At 42.5% G+C, this 19,732-nt stretch overlaps 3 protein-coding genes across 3 annotated transcripts in view; all 3 read right to left on the bottom strand.

The window, feature by feature from the left end:
- Nucleotides 1-5,077, bottom strand: part of ric1 (RIC1 homolog, RAB6A GEF complex partner 1) — an 84,227-nt gene extending 79,150 nt beyond the window's left edge. The window contains exon 1 of the mRNA XM_036587640.1: nucleotides 4,574-5,077. Within this exon, the coding sequence (XP_036443533.1) occupies nucleotides 4,574-4,714 (141 nt within the window). The 5' untranslated portion in view covers nucleotides 4,715-5,077. The remainder of the gene's footprint in view (nucleotides 1-4,573) is intronic.
- Nucleotides 5,078-8,335: 3,258 nt separating this feature from the next.
- On the bottom strand, nucleotides 8,336-12,117 carry LOC118820630 (UPF0729 protein C18orf32 homolog). The gene is made up of 3 exons (XM_036589015.1): nucleotides 11,990-12,117; nucleotides 9,528-9,715; nucleotides 8,336-8,743 (listed from the first exon to the last, which is right to left on the bottom strand). The coding sequence occupies exons 2-3, from the start codon at nucleotides 9,699-9,701 to the stop codon at nucleotides 8,669-8,671; spliced, it is 249 nt and encodes an 82-aa protein (XP_036444908.1). The 5' UTR covers nucleotides 9,702-9,715; nucleotides 11,990-12,117; the 3' UTR covers nucleotides 8,336-8,668.
- Nucleotides 12,118-13,220: 1,103 nt separating this feature from the next.
- The window catches only part of scarb2b (scavenger receptor class B, member 2b), a 77,764-nt gene continuing 71,252 nt past the window's right edge, over nucleotides 13,221-19,732 (bottom strand). The window contains exon 12 of the mRNA XM_036587771.1: nucleotides 13,221-16,060. Coding sequence (XP_036443664.1) covers nucleotides 15,953-16,060 — 108 coding nt within the window. The 3' untranslated portion in view covers nucleotides 13,221-15,952. The remainder of the gene's footprint in view (nucleotides 16,061-19,732) is intronic.

Raw genomic sequence — 19,732 nt, 5'->3', positions numbered from 1 at the left:
ACACTCCCCTAGTGAGTCTCACTGTGATGGGTGAGGGGGTCAGTGTGTGTGTATGGAGTTCAACAGTTACTTGGTTTCCATTAAATGATTTAGGAAAACAAGAACAAACACTGAAATTTACTCTTTTACAAATAAAAAACATAATAAAACTCAGTTCAGGAGAAGTTGTGGTTGTAGTTATCAATGGGTTTTTTACATACACTTAATAATCTAATCATTATCAGATTTCTGCAGTTATCTGATTATTAAGTGGTCGTGTAAACAGCAAACTCTGATTTCTTAGATCAGATTAAGGTCTAGAAATCTGATAAAGAGGCTGGATCTGAGCTCAGTAATGGGGTTTTTCAGTGTGAACTCTTACTCTGATTTCTTTCGTTTCTCTCAGTCTGAGCATGTGTGAAAACAGAGCGTCGTCCCGGAAACAGCGAGCAGCGTTTAACACAGCACCCCCGAGACGAGCACAGCACTTTAGGAGCGACGCTGAAACCGACTACACGCTCGACCAAATGAAGGATTTAACTATTCTTCATCTTCTAGATGATGTTTGTTCATATTTTCCACTAAAGTGACTCATAAGGTTTGAGTTTTGTGTTACGTTTACATCACATCTTATTATGTGAGTTTACTGGCTGGTTTTAAAGCAGAGATCTGATTTCTGCCTGACTCATGTAGACCTAGACCTCAAGAGCACAAAAACACACTGAACCAGTTACTGACACAATCTGATTTTCTGCAGTTATCAGATTATTGAGTGCCTGTAAACACATTCATTGCCTTTAATTTGGTCATGAAACTGTAATTAATCTGGTGATCAAGAACAAATTTTCAAATATCACACAAACTTTGCCATTCAAAACTATCGAAAGTGATGTCATCATCACTGAAGGCAACTACTGCGGCCACCAGGCACAGAGCGATGCTTAACAATGAAAACAAGATCTGTTATCTCGCTCCATATTTCTCAGTCAGGACCCCCATGGACCCTCACAGAGCAGGCACTGCTGTGTCTGATCCACTCGTACCAGCACAACACACACTAACACACCACCACCACGTCAGTGTTACTGCAGTGCTGAGAATGATCCACCACGCAAATAGTACCTGCTCTGTGAGGGTCCATGGGGGTCCTGACCACTGAAGAACAGGGTAAAAGGGGGCTAACAAAGTATCAGAGAAACAGATGGACTACAGTCTGTAACTGTAGATCTACAGAGTGAGACTGTGTGGTCAGTGGAGCTGATAAAGTCGATAACTGAGTGTAGAGAACTTAATGAAGTGGCCTGTCGGTGAATGTGTGTTGCTGATTTTCTGGCTCCGTCAGACAGGAAGGGTTTTTAAGGTCAGACACATTCCTAAAGGGAACTCTTCCTGGACTTCCTCTTCTCCTCCCTAACCAGCCAATCAGTGACAAGACCCAGTGAAACCGGAGGAAGCGCAGTGAGGTGTTTATTGCAGGAGAGGGATTATAAGTATGACCTACACTCCTTTTCCAAATGACAGCTCGGGTGCTGTGTTGTCATATGTTCATTATTGTACAACAAAATCTTAAAAAAAAAAAAATTCATGAAATGACCACAATACACAGCGATGGCCGACCGGACATTCTCCTCATTCAGCAGTCCGTGGTTTCTTGGCAACAATACCATACTCGAAAGGAACTACATTTCTTGGCAGAATACTTGGTTATGTCGATTATTATTAATGATAACTTAGATTATTTTCAGTAAAGTTGTGTATTTTATGTCGGCCGCCGTTTTATAAAAGCAATAAGCCGTTGTGCCTAACAACCACCCTTCCCTGTGATAAAATCGCAGTAACGCACAGCCTCAAGTGGCTTATTGCTTTAATATAAATATAAGAATCTTACTTATATAAGCACAGTACGGTTATTTATATTTTAATAACACTATAAAATACAAAGATTTGTTCAGCACAGTAGGAGCTGAAGCTTCTGCCTGCCGATTGGGCAAGTTGGGGAAAAAAGTTAACTCTGCACCCTGATTATAACGCCGGACTCCAAACTGTAACTGCTGCACCATTTAAGGTGAAACAGGACAATTCAAACAACATGAACATTAAGTTTTGGTACACCATGAATGACCCGCGTGGTTTCACGGTTAGAACAATCTGAGCAACCGTAAATGACGCAAACCGCAGGCTTTTAGAGATGTTGTGACAGCTTCCTGTGTAGAAAATCACTTCCTGTCCTCCACCTGCGCAGCAACACAGTGACGTGATGTTAGATGCAAACTACCTATCACAACTTCAGCTCCTGTGATTCGAAAGCTGCACTCTTTAAAATCTGTGATCTCGATATAAAAGCGATTAATCGTTCAACCAAACCAGATTTACTGAGGTCATGTTCCACAAGGGAACCCTAAAAAAGGAGGATTCTGTTACCGGCACATACCTACGCTCTTAAAGAAGGTTCTGCAAGGGCTGTTTAGTAAATAGACTAACAGCTCATGTTTATAATTTCTTATAAAAAATTAACAAATTCAGCAACAGTTAAATTATTTACTGCTTCAACTTCAAATACTGGTGGTGTGGCAATGAAAATTTGGCCACTTGAAATGGAAAATGTTACTAAAAATCTAGTCAACATCAGTTAAATTCAGGTTTATTAGGCCATCACTGTTTATAACATCCTAAAAACAAAACTAAGCCTTAGTATTTTTTATTTTGAGTATGTCACACTTGTGAGAACAATACAAATGGTTCTTAGGCTAAAGTTGCTTTTACATAAACAGCAGTAAAAGGCCTCTGACTGACATTTCAGTGAAAGGTCAGACTAAAAACCACACGTCCAAAGCAGTGAATCTTTACTGTAAGATAAGACATAAAGGTACACTAAATTACAGAATTTACTGTAAAATTACAGTAAATGTCTCATGGTTTTACTGTAGAATCAGCGGCAGACCAGCGCCGTGACGAGACTCCAGAGCTCTGAGAGTGAAAGTGAGACTAAAACACACCAGCGCAGTACATGCTCTACTGTAAGATCAGCACCACAGTACCAACCCCGTGGGTCGGAGGCTTAAGAGAAACACTCAAAAACAGACCCTGAATGTTTTTATTTTAAAAGCAGTACCAAAGGACCACTAACTCCATGTGGTTTGAAGGGAAACTCCACTGATTTTTCACAATTTCTGCATAATTAAGTGGTTAAGATGTAAACAGAGTGGTTTGGTGTGAAACGCTCTGTTCTAGATAAACTTACTGAGTCAGAACTGTTCACAGTGGTGGTGATAGGAACCAGACGTCCCCCTCTAAAAGCTCCCTCACAGAAAGTTCCTACATGAAATGGTTATGAATTCACTGCCTGATGACTGAGACACTGTTTTATGATAGTTTAGAGAACTTAAACTCCATTCATGGTGGAGGGATACATGCAGGGCGCTGTGAGGCAAAATAGTCCCCAAAGAAAACTTATTATTTCAGATTTTCCACTATTTTCCATCATCAACATTCCATATGAACTCAGAAGACTCGTGTAGGTTCACTGGTGGTTCTGGATAGTAAATAAAATGTCTATATCTGTGTTGTAGTCATGGCGACCCCTGGTTCCTATCAGCACCACTGTAAAGACATCTGAACCATTTCACACCAAACCGCTCTGAACCACCCAGCTGAAGTAAGGGGGAATTTTAAAAGTGGGTGGAATTCCCCTTTAAGTGTATAAACTGCTCTAAACCAGCAGCACCGGGTTCTGAATGTAAAAGCAAAACTAAAACGAGCACTTTAATATAAAAACAGCAGTAAAACTCTAATACCGTGAACTTTTAGCGCAAAAATCTCTAAACCTGCGCTTTAAACTTAAAACAGTTCAGAAGAAACACTACAGTAACTGCGACTTTAGCGCAGAGCCCTAAATTAGCTTCTTACACGAATATTCCGTTCCACCTTAAATGGCGCAGTACATTCCGATGCCTGTGCGCGAGCTGCGGTTTGCAACTCCTGGACCATTTAAGGTGGAACGGAACTTTCGAATTAGTCCTAAATCTTGTTCCAGCTTAAATAGTGCAACAGTTACAGACTGCACCGTTTAAGGTGGAACGGGAAAACTGGAGTCAGAAACTAGCGAATCTGAAAACACTGGTGGACTATTTAAGGTGGAACGGGGAATTTCGAACAAGAAGCTAGCGAATATATAAACATTGCTGGACCACTTAAGGTGGAACGGGAAAAATCGAACCAGAACCTAGCGAATTTGTAACCATTGCTGAACCATTTAAGGTGGAACGGGAAATTTCGAATAAGAAGTTGGCGAATATGAACACAATGCTGGACCATTTAAGGTGAAACAGGACACTGAATTAATTCTAAGCCTCGTTCGACGTTCCTCGGTCCACCTTTTATGGTGCAGCAGTTACTCAATTTAAGGTGGAACGGGAACATTTCGAACGAGAAACTGGCGAAGAGGAAGCCAACGTCAGCCCCGTCGCTTCTGTCCAGTCTGAAAGCAGAACTGGATCGCTAACTCCGTGTTGGTGGTGGATAAACAGCACTAAAGCACCGCTAAAGTTACCCCCGGGTGTCTGAGCGCCCCTCCGCACCGGCTCCCCCGACTCACCCGGCTGAACCAGACGCTGAGCTGCGTGTGCGCCAGCACGGCGAAGTAGAGTCTGTGCTGGCTGGGCTGCAGGTGAAAGGGCTGCTCCTCACTGCGCAGCGGGCACAGCAGCCTCCGCGGCCAGCCGGTCAGGAAATACATGGCGGCGGCCTCCGCCTGCTCTCCTCACAGAGCCCCGCAGCCTCGGCCCCGCACACCCTCCGATCGAGAACCGCTTAACTCCGCAGCGCCGCGGCCGCCTCGGCCACCATACCCGCGGAGAGCGCCTCAGAGCCGGACCCGCGCCGCTGACAGCCTCGGCGCCCGCTCCGACACTCCGCTCCGGAAAGCGACCTCGGAAAATCTGCTGAATTATCCACGGAGCGAACCGGCATCAGTCCGCGCCGACGCCCCGGTGTCTCGGTGAGGGAAGCCCCGCCGCCGCGCTGCCCGCTCAGGTTTGTTTTTCGGAGGAACTTCGGCCGAGTTTTCTCTGCTCAACCTCCAGCGTCGCCATATTGAGTCTTTCCGCTGAGCTGCGATGCGAGGGCGCGCGCCAATCCGCGCGAACGTCACTCCATTCGAAGTGGCCTAAAACGCGAACGCTCTCGCGAACTCTGCGTTCGCGCGTACTTGTGTTCTGGAACATTAGGTCTGACGTTGAATTACAGATCATGCGCACGCACGTTCTAGAACACTTGGTTTTGTCGTTTAATTGCGTACCTGGGCTTAGAACGCGTGGTTCGGATACGCGTGCGCACACCTAGAACGCTTTGTTTGTGCCCAAAGCCATCCTAAGCGTTCTATTCTAGAACGCTTCGTGTGTGTGTTCCTTCGTCCTGGAACGCACAGCTATCAGGCGTTTGCATTTAGAACGCTTGATTTGGACATGCCTTAGATCTAGAACACTCAGTTTGTGCCTGTTTGGGTTCTAGAACGCTTGACTACATTCTAGAACATTCGTCTGTGCTTGCGTTCTGGAACGGGCAGCTATTTGACACTGTGGTATTTAATTGCGCACCTGTGTTTAGAACGCGTAGTTCAGATACATGTGTGCACGCCCGTGATCTAGAACACTTTGTGCCCAATCTTAAACGGTTGGCTAGTGTGCACTTACATTTAAGAACACTTAGTTTGTGTGTACCTTCGTCCTGGAACACAGCTTTTGGAGCGTTTGTATTTGGAATGCTTAGATCTAGAACACTTAGTTTGTGTCGATTTGGGTTCTAGAACGCTTGACTACATTCTAGAGCATTTGTGTGTTTGGAGCACTAATACTGCAAGTATTTGCGTTCTGGAACACCCCATTCACACGTAACTGTGTTCTAGAATGCTTAGTTTAGCCACATGTGCACACTTACAGTCTAGAACCACTCTGAGTATACCTTTGTCCTGGAACGTTTGGCTATTGCGCACTTACATTCCAGAACACTTCATGTGTGTGTATTTGTGTTCTGGAATGCTAAGCTATCGAGTATTTGCATTCTAGAACACCTATTCGCACGTAACTGTGTTCTAGAATGCTTAGTTCATCCACATGTGCACACTTACTGTCCAGAATTGCTCTTTGTGTACTTGTGTTCTGGAACGTTTGGCTGGTGCTCACTTTTTCTTGTCATTTGCGTTCTCGTTCTCCAAGTAGCTAGTGTGCACTTACGCTCTAGAACACTTAATTCGGCCACAACTGTGTTCTGGAACACATAGGTATTGGGCATCTGCATTCAGGAACACTCATTTCATGCGCACCTGTGTTTAGAACGCTTAGTCCGGACACACTTGTGCACACCTATGATCTAGAACACTGCACCTACTTGGGCTCTAGAATGTTTGGCCAGTGCACACTTACATTCTAGAACACTTTATTTGTGTGTGTATTTGTGTTCTTGAACACTAAGCTATTGAGTATTGGCATTCTAGAACACTCCCTTCATGTGTACTTGTGTTCTAGAATGCTTATTCAGCCACATGTGCACACTTACAGTCTAGAACCACTCTGTGTGTACTTTTGTTCTGTAATGTTTGGCTAGTGCGCACTTACATTCTAGAACTCTTGATGTGTGTGTATTTGTGTAGACACTAGAAGCAAAAAGGGTTCTGCTGTTGTTACAGTGTCAAGCTTGTAAGAAAAGAAGAACCCTTTTTGGTGCTACATGGAACCCTTTTCAAAAAGCTTTCTTTATAGAACTGTATACAAAACGTTCTCCATCATTCTGAAAAACCATTTCACCATACAAATGGTTGTATATGTAGCGCTCGTGGTTCTAAAAGGAACCCCTGAAGAACCGTCGTTTTTGAGTGTGTAGTTAAGTGAGAGGGAAGCGTTTCACTCATCTGCACTAGGTAGTGCACAAGTGTGCTAATTGGAACACACCCGGAAAGGGGTGGTATTCACCGCTGCGTGGCGTGTGGCGTCATTTCCTGTGTAAAACAGACGCGTGGCTCCCCCTGGCGGTGGAGGGAGGTGGAACCATAACATTGTTGTTATTGTGATGATTCTTTTACTGCACGAATAAAACTGACTCAGCTGTTTTCACTGCTTTTCCAAAGCGGCTCCTGGAACTTTATGTAACAAATATCAAGATAAAACGCTTCTTTATTGTTGAACAGAACTAATTATGATTCTAAAACTCCTTTAAAATAATCTATCAGTGTAAAAACATCACAGGATCATTTACACCACACCAAATACGAAATGCAGTCAGTGGTGGTTCTTCTCCAAAAACAACTTAATAACGCATTCAGAGTCATTCAGAGTGGTTTGGTGTGAAATGGTTGATTGTACACATTTAAAGGTGGTGGTCCCTCAAGGGTTCTTTAGTAAAAAAAACGGTTCTATATAGAAAAATGAACACTCAAAGAACCCCTCACATGATTAAAGGGTTCTCCGTATCATGAAAGGGTTCTTCAGATTGATGAAAAATGTGCATGAATGTGCTGTAGATTTTTTTTTTTTACATTTTATGGCATTTGGCAGAAGCTCTTCTCCAGAGCAACTTACAATTTGATCATTTTTACATAGTTAGGCGAAGGTAGTGCTGGGAGTCTTGCCCAAGGACTCTTACTGGTATAGTGTGGGGTGCTGACCCAAGCAGGGATTGAACCCCAGTCTACAATGTGGAAGGCAGAGGTGTTACCCACTACACTACACCAAACACCTGTAGATGGTTCTTTATAGAACCTTTTTGAAAAGAGTTCTTCTCTTGTTACACGTTTTGACACCATGACAATAGAACAGCCCTTTAGGGTGCTAAATAGAGTCCTTGAACCTTTTCAAAAAGGTTCTGTATAGAACCATCTAAAGCCATAAATCAATCTGAAGAAATGGTTCTTTGGGTGTTCATGGTTCTATGTAGAACCATTTTCTTCACCAAAGAAGCCTTGTAGAAGCATCTTTTTTAAGTGCTGTAGATGGTTCTATTTAGAGCCTTTTTGATGATGGAAAATAGTGGAAAATCTGAAATAATAAGTTTTCTTTGGGGACTATTTTGCCTCACAGCGCCCTGCATGTATCCCTCCACCATGAATGGAGTTTAAGTTCTCTAAACTAACATAAAACAGTGTCTCAGTCATCAGGCAGTGAATTCATAACCATTTCATGTAGGAACTTTCTGTGAGGGAGCTTTTAGAGGTGGACGTCTGGTTCCTATCACCACCACTGTGAACAGTTCTGACTCGGTAAGTTTCTCTAGAACTGAGCGTTTCACACCAAACCACTCTGAATGACTAGTATGAGCTCAGACTTGTTAGTCTTTATATTAAAAGAACACTCAAAAAACACTCCAACCAGTTTAATTTAAATATTTATTTCTCTTAAACACTAACTCAGATTATTCTGGAAAGATACAGAAGTAAAAGCACCCCAAGTCTTCTCAAACTGAAGCCTGATCAGGGAATGAAGAACCAGCAGTGCACAGAGTCAATATATTACATCTTCACAAGTCAGAGCTCATCAGTGGAAATTCTGAAATAATCTGAATTAAACGTGTGCGTGTGAACAGACCAGGTCCAACAACGCCATTAAACCAGGACATCGTGGTTAATGCAGATTAATCTATGGTTAAAATATCTACAGCGAGACACATAGAACACGATACGTCTTCGAACAGGCGTGTAGTGTCAGTCCTTCTTCTTGTCGGAGGCCGTCGCGGATCCGTTAGCCGCCGAGACGTTCGCGTTCCCGTTACACTCCGCCTGAAAAACAGGGATTAAGACCTCAGTACATTTGTGTGTGAACAAGGATTCTTTATTGGGTGCAACAAAAATGAATGGATATTGGATGAAATGGATATTTTGGAAGAAAGCTTTAGTTACGACTACACACTTACAAAAGATGGTTCTCCAAGGGTTCTTTAGTAAGGAAAATGGTTCTGTATAAAACCATGAACACTCAGAGAAGCCTTTGCACGATTAAAGGGTTCTATGCATCGTGGAAGGGTTCTTCAGATTCATGGAAAATCTGCATGAATGTGCTGTAGATGGTTGTATATAGAACCTTTTTGAAAAGTTCTATATTCTATATAGCACCCCATAGGGTTCTTCTATTGTTACAAGCTTGACCATCAATCAAGAACCATTTCATGCCTAAATAGTTCTCTGCATGGTGAAACTGCTCGTCAGATTGATGAAGAATGTGCTGTATTTTGTTCTATATAGCACCCAAAAGGGTTCTGCTACTGTTACAAGCTTGAACAAGAAGTAGGTTAGTCACACTTGTGTTCTAGAACACACAGATATTGCACATTTGCATTCAAGAAAACTCACTGTGTTTAGAACGCTTATTTCGGACACACTTCTGCAATGCTATGCTATTGAGTATTTGCATTCTAGAACACTCGCTTCACATATAATTGTGTTCTAGAATGCTTAGTTCAGCCACATGTGCCCACTTACAGTCTAGAACCACTCTCCACTATTTTTAGATGGCGCCCACTCTGAGCAGTAACTAATCCACCACCGTGTCATTCTCATGGGTTACCTTGCAGGTGGCACTGCCCGCTCCTGTGCCCGCTCCTGTGCCCGTCTCTTGAACTGCTTTTTTGGTCCAGAAGCGGCTGATGAACGGCGAGATAAACGGGTAGATGATGGGCTCCAGGAATCTCTTGTAGACCCACAGGAGGACGGGGATGACGATGCAGGGGATGCAGACCATGGCTGAAGTTCAGTCTTCCAGAAGAAAAAAAGAAAAACAATAAAAAACAACACAATTTAAGAGAGTACACTTTTTAAATTATTGCCTACATCATCAAAAACATGGTCTTAGGTTTTAAGTGGCTGGACCACAGAGTTTGTGAACTGCCTGTAGACGAATTAGACCAATCAGAGTCGACCAAACACCCATGTTTTGTGACAACACAATCTGATCGGCTGAAAAGCATCTTATTGGGTGGACAGAACTTATTCAAGCTATATATTTGTTTTACTTTGTTCTGTACTCTCCTGATCAATACATGAATTCTAAGGGCTCCATTTGAGTCTACCAAGCCAGTGTACATGCACACTTCTGTATGTCAAAAGGTTTCTGGACTTCTAATGAGTCAATTCAGGAACTTTCTGGTGCAGCCATTGCTGGCACAGGTGCTCTCTATAGAAAATGACTGACCGATAGACTCGAATAGAATCGAAGGGGTATAAAGCCCCCCAGCATTGAGCTGGGGATCAGTGGAACTGTGTTCTCTGGAGTGATGGAGCTCCATCCAATACCTTTGGGATGAGCTGGTGTGATCCAGAACTGACCATCCAACATCAGTACCTGACCTCACTAATGCTCAATCAAATCCTCACAGCAATGGTTCAACATCTAGAAACGTTCCCAGAGGAGTAGAGGCTGTTACTGCAGCACAGAGGGACAAACTCACTATTAATTGAAGAGCAGGGGTCTACAAGCTTCTGTGTCTTCTGTTTTTAGCTTTTTGCAAAGAAAACACGTAAAAACTGCCTGAAGCTCAACACACTGTTTTATATTAAGTCAAGTTTTGGCTTAATTTGTATTTTAATCCATTTGTTTGAATCTGTTCATGGCGAAAGGATACATGCAGGGCGCTGTGAGGCAAAACAGTCACCAAAAAAACATAGTTTTCCAGATTTCTGGCTATTTTACCATCATTAATTCCATATAAACTCAGAAGACTCGTGTGGGTTCACTGGTGGTTGTGGACAGTGAATAAAACGGCTATATTTGCGACCCCTTGTTGCTCTAAAGAGATCAGAGTCAGTCAGTTTCTCTACAGTGAACCACTTCACATCAAACCACTCTGAAAGACTCTGTTTACAACACAAAGATTACAGTATTCAGAACTTTTGAAAAATTGGTGGAACTCCCCTTCAGCTTTACTACACAGAAATTCTCCCAAAATGTTACACCATATATACACCGGTCAGGCATAACATTCTGACCGCCTCCTTGTTTCTACGCTCATTGTCCATTTTATCAGCTCCACTTACTATATAGGTGCACTTTGTAGTTCTACAGTTACAGACTGTAGTCCATCTGTTTCTCTGATACTTTGTTAGCCCCCTTTTACCCTGTTCTTCAGTGGTCAGGACCCCCATGGACCCTCACAGAGCAGGTACTATTTGGGTGGTGGATCATTCTCAGCACTGCAGTAACACTGACGTGGTGGTGGTGTGTTAGTGTGTGTTGTGCTGGTCTGAGTGGATCAGACACAGCAGTGCTGCTGGAGTTTTTAAACACCTCAGTGTCACTGCTGGACTGAGAATAGTCCACCAACCAAAAATATCCAGCCAACAGCGTCCTGTGACCACTGATGAAGGACTAGAGGATGACCAACACAAACTGTGCAGCAGCAGATGAGCTATCGTCTCTGACTTTACATCTACAAGGTGGACTGACAAGGTAGGAGTGTCTAATAGAGTGGACACAGTGTTTAAAAACTCCAGCAGCACTGCTGTGTCTGATCCACTCAGACCAGCGCAACACACACTAACACACCACCACCACGTCAGTGTTACTGCAGTGCTGAGAATGATCCACCACCCAAAGAGTACCTGCTCTGTGAGGGTCCATGGGGGTCCTGACCACTGAAGAACATGGTAACAAAGTATCAGAGAAACAGATGGACTACAGTCTGTAACTGTAGAACTACAGAGAGAGACTGTGTGGTCAGTGGAGTAAATCGAGCTGCTGTTGGGTTTCTAATCAGACCCAGTCATTGACGGACACATGTAGTCAACCAGCAGGTAAACAGCTGTTTTATTCCCGCTCTGATGAGGATTTTAGTGCTTTTATTCAGTATTTTATTCAGTTTGTTCAGAGCTGAACGGATCATAACGTTAACGTTACATCACTCAGCGCTGACTTCCGGCTAGAAGCACGTAAACAAACCGCCTTTACTGTGTCCAGTTTGGGGTTTATAAACACACTCTGTCAAATAAATCACGGTTAAGGCGCTCAGAAGCGGAGCGGGCAGCTTTACTCACCGACTTCTTTCAGCTTTACTGGGGAAAAACGGGTTTAAACTGCCTCTGATGCAACGCTGACGGTGAGAAGGGTAGAAATCACGAGAAAACGCGAAAGCTTCGGTTGTGCTGTTGTGTACTGCCATCTAGCGGAGTGGAGAGTGACGCCGCAGAGGCGACGGTTTAATAAACAACATAAAACACAATAGTACAGACTATATGATCATTAGAAGGCTAATCCCACCACATTTTCACATTTCAAAAAAAGTGGTTTGGAGTGAAATGGGTCAGATGTCTTTACAGTGGTGCTGATAGGAACCAGGGGTCGCCATGACTACAACACAAATATAGACATTTTATTTACTATCCAGAACCACCAGTGAACCTACACGAGTCTTCTGAGTTTATATGGAATGTTGATGATGGAAAATAGTGGAAAATCTAAAATAATAAGTTTTCTTTGGGGACTATTTTGCCTCACAGCGCCCTGTATATTATGTATCCCTCCACCGTGAACGGAGTTAAAACATATATTTAGGCCAAAACCTTTTCAAATCTGTCTCAGATATCAGGCGGTGTGTTCATAACCTGAACTGATCAGCTCATGACTTCTCCAGGCCCCCTTGTGGCCATTCCAGATATTAGTAATTATTATAATCAAAATATTTCTCCTCGTTACTCTGTTATTAGATTAACCAGGACAATGTTGGTTCCCTTTGTGTCAAAAGTACAGTATACTGGTAAAAAAAAAAAGATAGGGTTTTCTGTGGCCAGTTAGCGGAAGCACAAGGTCAGTGTTTCTAAGAAAGTGGCCAGTCAGTGGAAGCACAAATTCAGTGTTTCTAATAAAGTGGCCAGTTAGTGGAACCACAAGGTCAGTGTTTCTAATAAATTGGCCAGTTAGTGGAAGCACAAGGTCAGTGTTTCTAATATAGTGGCCAGTTAGTGGAAGCACAAGGTGGGTGTTTCTAATAAAGTGACCAGTTAGTGGAAGCACAAGGTGGTTGTTTCTAATAAAGTGGCCAGTTAGTGGAAGCACAAGGTGGGTGTTTTTAATAAAGTGGCCTTTTAGTGGAAGCACAAGGTGGGTGTTTCTAATAAAGTGGCCAGTTAGTGGAAGCACAAGGTGGGTGTTTCTAGTAAAGTGGCCAGTTAGTGGAAGCACAAGGTCGGTGCTTCTAATAAAGTGGCCAGATATGTATAAATAAGAAGGAAATACACACTGTGGCTTGTAATAAAAACAAAACTCAAGTTAGTTACAACAGATTTATTAATTTATTGGAAACACAGAGGATGGCTTTCTCATATATACAAAATTCTGTATAGAAATTTGTGCAGTCTGAAATTTTGAAATGTAAGGGCTCGTGTCGTGTACAGGTCAGACTGTATTAAATTCTTCAAATAAACGTGGATAATTGCTTTTTGTGTAAATGTTCACAATACATCTTTCACATTTACACATCGAACACATACGGCACACAGTTGAAAACAGTTTTCACACATTCAGTGTGGTCAAAACTAAACAGCTTTAAAATCACATTCCAACCAGGCTTATTGCTAAAAATCACTACACAAATCATCCTGTCGTCTACATTAAATGTACATGAGGAGTTTCCATAATATTAATAATCCACATGAAATAATACTCAATGACCTCTGAAACCTGTTTCGACCCAAATGCATCTGTTTACTCTGAGAAATGGTTTTGAAATGACTCGTTGGAGGCGTGCACGGCTCACGCCACTGGCCCGATTACTCTCAGTTCCATTTTGACTGTGATGTTGAACAGAATCAACGTAAGGCTCGTCATTTCGAAGAAAGCAGAAGTGCATCCCCACCAAAACTGCAGTTTCTGGCCTGGATTTTCAAACATAGCTCAAGCCTCGTCTGGAAAAATCTCCATTAATTGCGAAAATGGTCCTCGATCGGGTTTAACCAGTGCTTGAAAAGCCTCTATACAGCTTCATGAAAACCATAGCACATGATTGGCACACGATTAGATCAGCATGTATTAGGAAATGGAAACGATGGCCAAAAGACTGACCGTTTACACTTACAAACGGAGCTGCTGTGCACGTTAACATAACACTGAGCTTTTTTTTTTTTTAGTGCAATGTGACAATATACTTGGTTTGCCTAATAGGAATAAAGTTATTTACTCATGCAGCAGGTTTAGTGATAGCTGATAAAAACAAAGATAGTAACATAAGCATGATGTTAGCGTAATCCTCTCACTTCAAAAAGACAAAAACAAATTCATTCAGTAACAGAACTGCAATCACATTGCAGATACCCATCAGAGCTGAGCACTTTCCGTCTCCAATCATCAGCAAGCTGCCCACATCAGGGGGCCAAACAGAAAGTGTTAAAGGAATAGTTTGGTGAAAAGTCAGATTTACCCAATTAAATACATCATACAGCATAAAAATCACATAAAAATGGTGGCAGCGGTCTGTATTTTCAGCCTGTTTCTTGCTATAAGTGGTGTGTGCAGTTGCTTAGGGCCTCAGAGCCACTAGGGGGCGCCAAGTATGCAACTTTTAGACTTTTATTCAGTATCATTTGCAGAAAAAGTGAAGTCTAAAGATTATTCATGTTATTTCTGATCATAATTAGGTAATAATTCTTTTATATTCTTGCGCACAAGAAAAGTAAGACCAGGAACCGTTCCTGGTCCTACTGTTCAGTAAATGTTTTTAGATAACAGTGTGTCAGAAACCAAATAAGCAAGCGCAGTTTGAGATTACTTTATAATTTCACATGCAAATGCACGATGATTTAGGCCTCACGCTAATTGGTGTACATAGGCTTCCACTGCTTGTTAGCTACATTAGCCTCGTATCTCCAGTGTGAAACTAAAGCAGCAAGCTTCACACACCAAACGTCTTGACTGATCTACACTGGGGGAAAATTGTGGGAACTGGGTTTATTTGATCGATTTGTCACCAAACTATCCCTTTAATGAAAACATTCCTATGGAATGTTATTTTTATATTTAACATTTAACAATTTTCTTTTTTTTTTTCAGTCGACATTCGAGGTTGAAATCACATGACGTGAAATGGGACTGGACAGTGCATTTCACAAATAGTTTGTGCTTGTCCACCAAAAGTGAAAAAAAAAGGCTCACTTACAGCTACATGCAAAAGTCTGGGCACCCCTTCCCCACAAATAAAAATTTTTATTGAGTGAAAATAAGTGAACGCATCGTCGACAGGGAACTTAAATATGATATTATTCTGCAAATTTCAGTGCACGATTTTAACGTACTGGAAAAAAAACAAGGCATCAAATGTAAAGTGTAATATAACTTAAATATAACTTTTTCACAGGCCACATTTCACGTTTTATTTTGAGCTGAACGCAGCAAATACGCAGTGATTGTGCATTAAAATGTGCAGAGGTAACTTTTGCACGGCCAAGCGTAAAGGCACTCTGTTCCCTCTCGCCATTAGCGGGGGAGACGTGTTGGAGGAAACGTGTCAAAAAAGTGTAAAAATACCCCCCTTGTTCGTGACGGTTGGTATCCCAGTGGTCTTAGAAAACGCAGTAGCATTTTCAGTCTAAAGCTTCTCTCAAAATACTCGATATGTGTAACCCTCAGATCCTGAGCGTGACCTGAAATGACCGCGTGCGCCGTTAGCGCAGGGACGGTTCGGTATAAATGACCGCAACAAGGCAAAGAGAATAGAGACTCTCTTATACATGGTGACACACTCACTCGTTCACTCACCCATCCATCCATTCATTCACTCATTCATTCATTCATAGCTCCATTCATAGTCCTGAGTGGAAGGCCAGTGGTGTCAGATTTCATCCGCCAATCAGCTGCTGTTGAAGCTGTGCTACTCCGAAAACTGGTATTAGTGACTGACAGCATTTGTGGGAGCTTTTCATGTTTCATACACTCGTCATACCCCCCCGCCCAACCCCTAAACCCCCCCCACCAAACCACACATTCACAAACACTGACGCAGGCCCCGTTCAGGATTTCTCAACTGGCGTCATGCCAATGAATGTCCCGTTCTTCTCGGCCGGGTCGTCTGCTTTGGCGCTGACGGGGGAGTACGACGTGTCCTTCTTCGCCGTGGTCTGCGGAAACAAGAGCGGAGAGAAACACGATGATACATCTCAAACCAAGCGCTCACGCAAGAATCCCTTAAAGTGATCGTTAAACTACACTTATTAAAGAATAACCACAGTGTGTTTGGGGTCGGAGGTTTGCTTCTTTAGTTTTTGCACTGGAGCTACGAGGCTAATTTAGCTAAGAAGCAATGGAAGCTTATACAGGGAGATTCACTCGAAAGAGGCCCCTCATGTTCTTCTGTAACTCCCGTTAGGATGAAGCAATCTGACCCAAAAAAATACACTGCATATATTGACGCATGTGTAATCGATTGCATTACATGCGATGCTGGAAGTGATCTCCGTTTTCTGACAGTCACATGAAGGGGTGCGGGGGTCTGCACCCAGAAGCTGCAAATGGAGGTTAAACGTCGCAATGGCACCTAACTCATCGCTCCATATACCGAGGAGCTCCTTGCACATTGTTTCGTTCAGATTGATTCGTCCTAGAGAGAGTTAGTACAGAACATTCGGGGCCTCTTTCAAGTGAATCTCCCTGTATAATACCTCACTGATTAGCATGGCGCTAACTGCATGACTAAATCATCACAAATATGCCTCAAACTGTGCTGAGTTGTTAAGTAACATCTAAAAGACGTTATGTGGTTCTTTATGAGGACAAAAACACTCAGTAATGCTAATCTCTGCTAGCACTCCTGATTTCCACTATGCTAGGGATTCTGTTAGCATCCCTATGGTAGGGATTCTGCTAGCATCCCTAGCATCCTTATCTATAAACTACATTATTAAAGAATAACCACAGTATTTTTGGTGTGTGAAGTCTGCTTCTTTAGTATTTGCACTGGGGCTACGAGGCTAATGTAGCTAACAAGTAATGAAAGCTTATATAATACCTCACTGATTAGCATGGCGCTAAATGCATGGCTAAATCATCACAAATATGCCTCAAACTGTGCTGAGTTGTTAAGTAACATCTAATGGACTTTACGTGGTTCTTTATGAGGACAAAAACACCTCTATGGTAATGCTAATTTCCGCTAGCATTCCTGATTTCCGCTGTGCTAAGGATTCTGTTAGCATCCCTATCTATAAACTACATTATTAAAGAATAACCAGTGTGTTTGGTGTGTGAAGTTTGCTTCTTTAGTATTTGCACCGGAGCTACAAGGCTAATGTAGCTAACAAGTAACGGAAGCTTATTTAATACTTCACTGATTAGCATGGCGCTAACTGCATGACTAAATCATCACAAATTTGCCTCAAACTTCATTGAGTTGTTAAGTTAACTCTAAAAGACATTATGTGATGTTTTATGTGGACAAAAACACCCAGTAATGCTCATTTCTACTAGCATTCCTGATTTCCGCTATGCTAGGGATTCTGCTAGCATCCCTATTTCTTCTAGCGGTATGCTCGTGCTAAGCTAAGCGGCAAGTCACTTGAACATTCTACACTGAAGACGAATATTGGAAGCTTATAAAAGACACTTCATGTTTAATGTGAAGCTTGTAAACGACATTAGCATATATTTTACCATACACTAGCATAGAGCTGCCACAGGCTACCGCCCACATTCACAGTCGGTGACATATCTAGAACTTCCAGAAGACCTAGAGCAGGCATGTGTTCTCACTTTCCAGGCCAAAGTGCTGTGGAGATCAGCGTTTACCCCCATCTGATGCTCTGAATTCAGTTCATGAAGACCTTGCTAATTAGCTGATGAGCTGAATGAGGTGTGTTTAATGAGGCGGTGTGATGCAGTCTGCAGAGTACTGGCCGGCGAGGACTGGAGCCTGACGCATGTGACCTTTTGTTCTCACAAACATTGGACTTCAAAACGTGATAGGTTGATTTCACTACCACTTCCTAATCATGTTAGTGGTCAATCTGATGTTTTAGGCCTTCTGTTCAGCTCCTGAAGTCCTAACCAACGGGAGAGCTCACTTGGCTGTATCTGCCTAGATACCACAGAGAAAAACAATCCTGACTGGATAACTTTCCACTGGGCGTTTCAAGACTTTAATCTATTTAATCCTCCAACTAAATCTTCACAATGAATTAAGTACAAAAAGAATGATAATTAAATAAAAAATGAGTAAAAATGATTTTATTTCCAAAGAACTCGATAGGTCTTTTTTTTTAACAAAGACCTAAAAGGCCCTGAAGGTTCCCCACTGCTGTTATCTATAAACAAACACTCTTAAAAGAGATGGTTCTTTAGTAAAGACAGTGGTTCTATATAGAACCATAAACACTCAAAAAAACATAAATGGTTATTTGCATGGTGAAACGGTTCTCAGATTGTGTTGTACATGGTTTCTTTTTGAAAAGGGTTCTATATAGCACCAAAGAGGGTTCTTTTTTTGTTTACATTGTAACAGTAGAAGAACCCTTTTTGGAGCTATAAAGAACCATATACAACACATTCTCCTTCAATCTGAAGAACCATTTCACCATGCAGAGAAACATTTAAGGATGCAAATGGTGCTTTGAGCGTTCACGGTTCTACATAGAACTACTGTCTTTACTAAAGAACCCTTGAAGAACCATCTTTTTTAAGCATGTACATTACATGTTTATAGTTAACAGTGTGTCATGAGGTCAGAAACTACATAAGAAAGTCTTATAGAGGTAACTTGACACCTGAATCCGTGCGATGCTAACTGGTGGGGCATAAGCTTCCTTTACTTGTTAGCAATGTTAGCCGTGAGCTCCAGTGCAGAATTAAAGAAGAAATCATGTGTGACTGACTACATTTGGGTTAAGGAGGGGGAACTGGGTAAATTAGACATCTCGTCAATTAACGCTTTAAAGCAAGACATACACTAGTTACTATGGAGAGGACGGCAGAGAGCTGGTCAGGTTAGAAAATGCCAGGGTGATTTAATCAGCTTACGAGGCCACAGTGGACCTGATTCAGGGCTTTAGTTTGATGGAGAAAAATCAGCTGATGACGTCTGGATTGTTTACACAAGCCAGAGCGTTCAGGTAATGAGGCTTTAGATGAGTTCCTCTGAGGCAGCTGTGGAAATATTTTACAGCTTTTCCTCATCAAATTGGAATAACGCCTGAGTGGTTATGATCAGCCAACTGAGTAAGTGCACAATTAATCAGACAGACAATCGACAGGCTACACCGGAGTCTCTGAATGACAGAGATGTTCACGAGTCGATTCTTGTGAGTCTTCCGAGTCGAGTCTCTAAGGTGCAAGTCTGAGCCGAGTTTTGGGGGTGTGAGTCTGAGTTGAGTGAGTCTCTGAGGTGAGAGGGCGAGTCAATCCCCTGAGGTGTGAGTCCAAGTTGAGTCTCGAGCCTCTGGGGAGCAAGTCCGAGTCGAGTCTCGAGTCTCTAGAGTCCGTGTCGAGTCTTGAGTCTTAAGACTTTCGAGTTTGAGTCCGGGTCAAGTTTCGAGTCGCTAGAGTCTGAGTTCAAGTCTCGAGTCTCTAGAGTCCTAGTCTGAGTCGAGTCTTGAGTCTCTAGAGTCCAAGTTTGAGTCTGAGTCGAGACGTGAGTCTCTAGAGTCCGAGTCCGAGTTAAGTCTTGAGTTTCTAAAGTCTGAGTTTGAGTCGGGTCTTCAGTCCCTAGAGTCCAAGTTCGAGTCCGAGTCAAGTCTCGAGTCTCTAGAGTCCGAGTTCAAGTCTCAAGTCTCTAGAGTCCTAGTCTGAGTCGAGCTTTGAGT

Source organism: Colossoma macropomum, unplaced genomic scaffold, assembly GCF_904425465.1.
Source record: "Colossoma macropomum unplaced genomic scaffold, Colossoma_macropomum, whole genome shotgun sequence".
Taxonomy (NCBI): domain Eukaryota; kingdom Metazoa; phylum Chordata; class Actinopteri; order Characiformes; family Serrasalmidae; genus Colossoma; species Colossoma macropomum.
This window is presented reverse-complemented; position numbering and strand designations above follow the sequence as displayed.

Excerpts from the sequence above, each read along its gene's own strand:
- LOC118820630 (XM_036589015.1), bottom strand. The coding sequence starts at position 9,701 with ATGGTCTGCATCCCCTGCATCGTCATCCCCGTCCTCCTGTGGGTCTAC. Across the intron at positions 8,744-9,527 it reads CGGGCAGTGCCACCTGCAAG|GCGGAGTGTAACGGGAACGC; the intron begins GTAACCCATGAG and ends CCTGTTTTTCAG.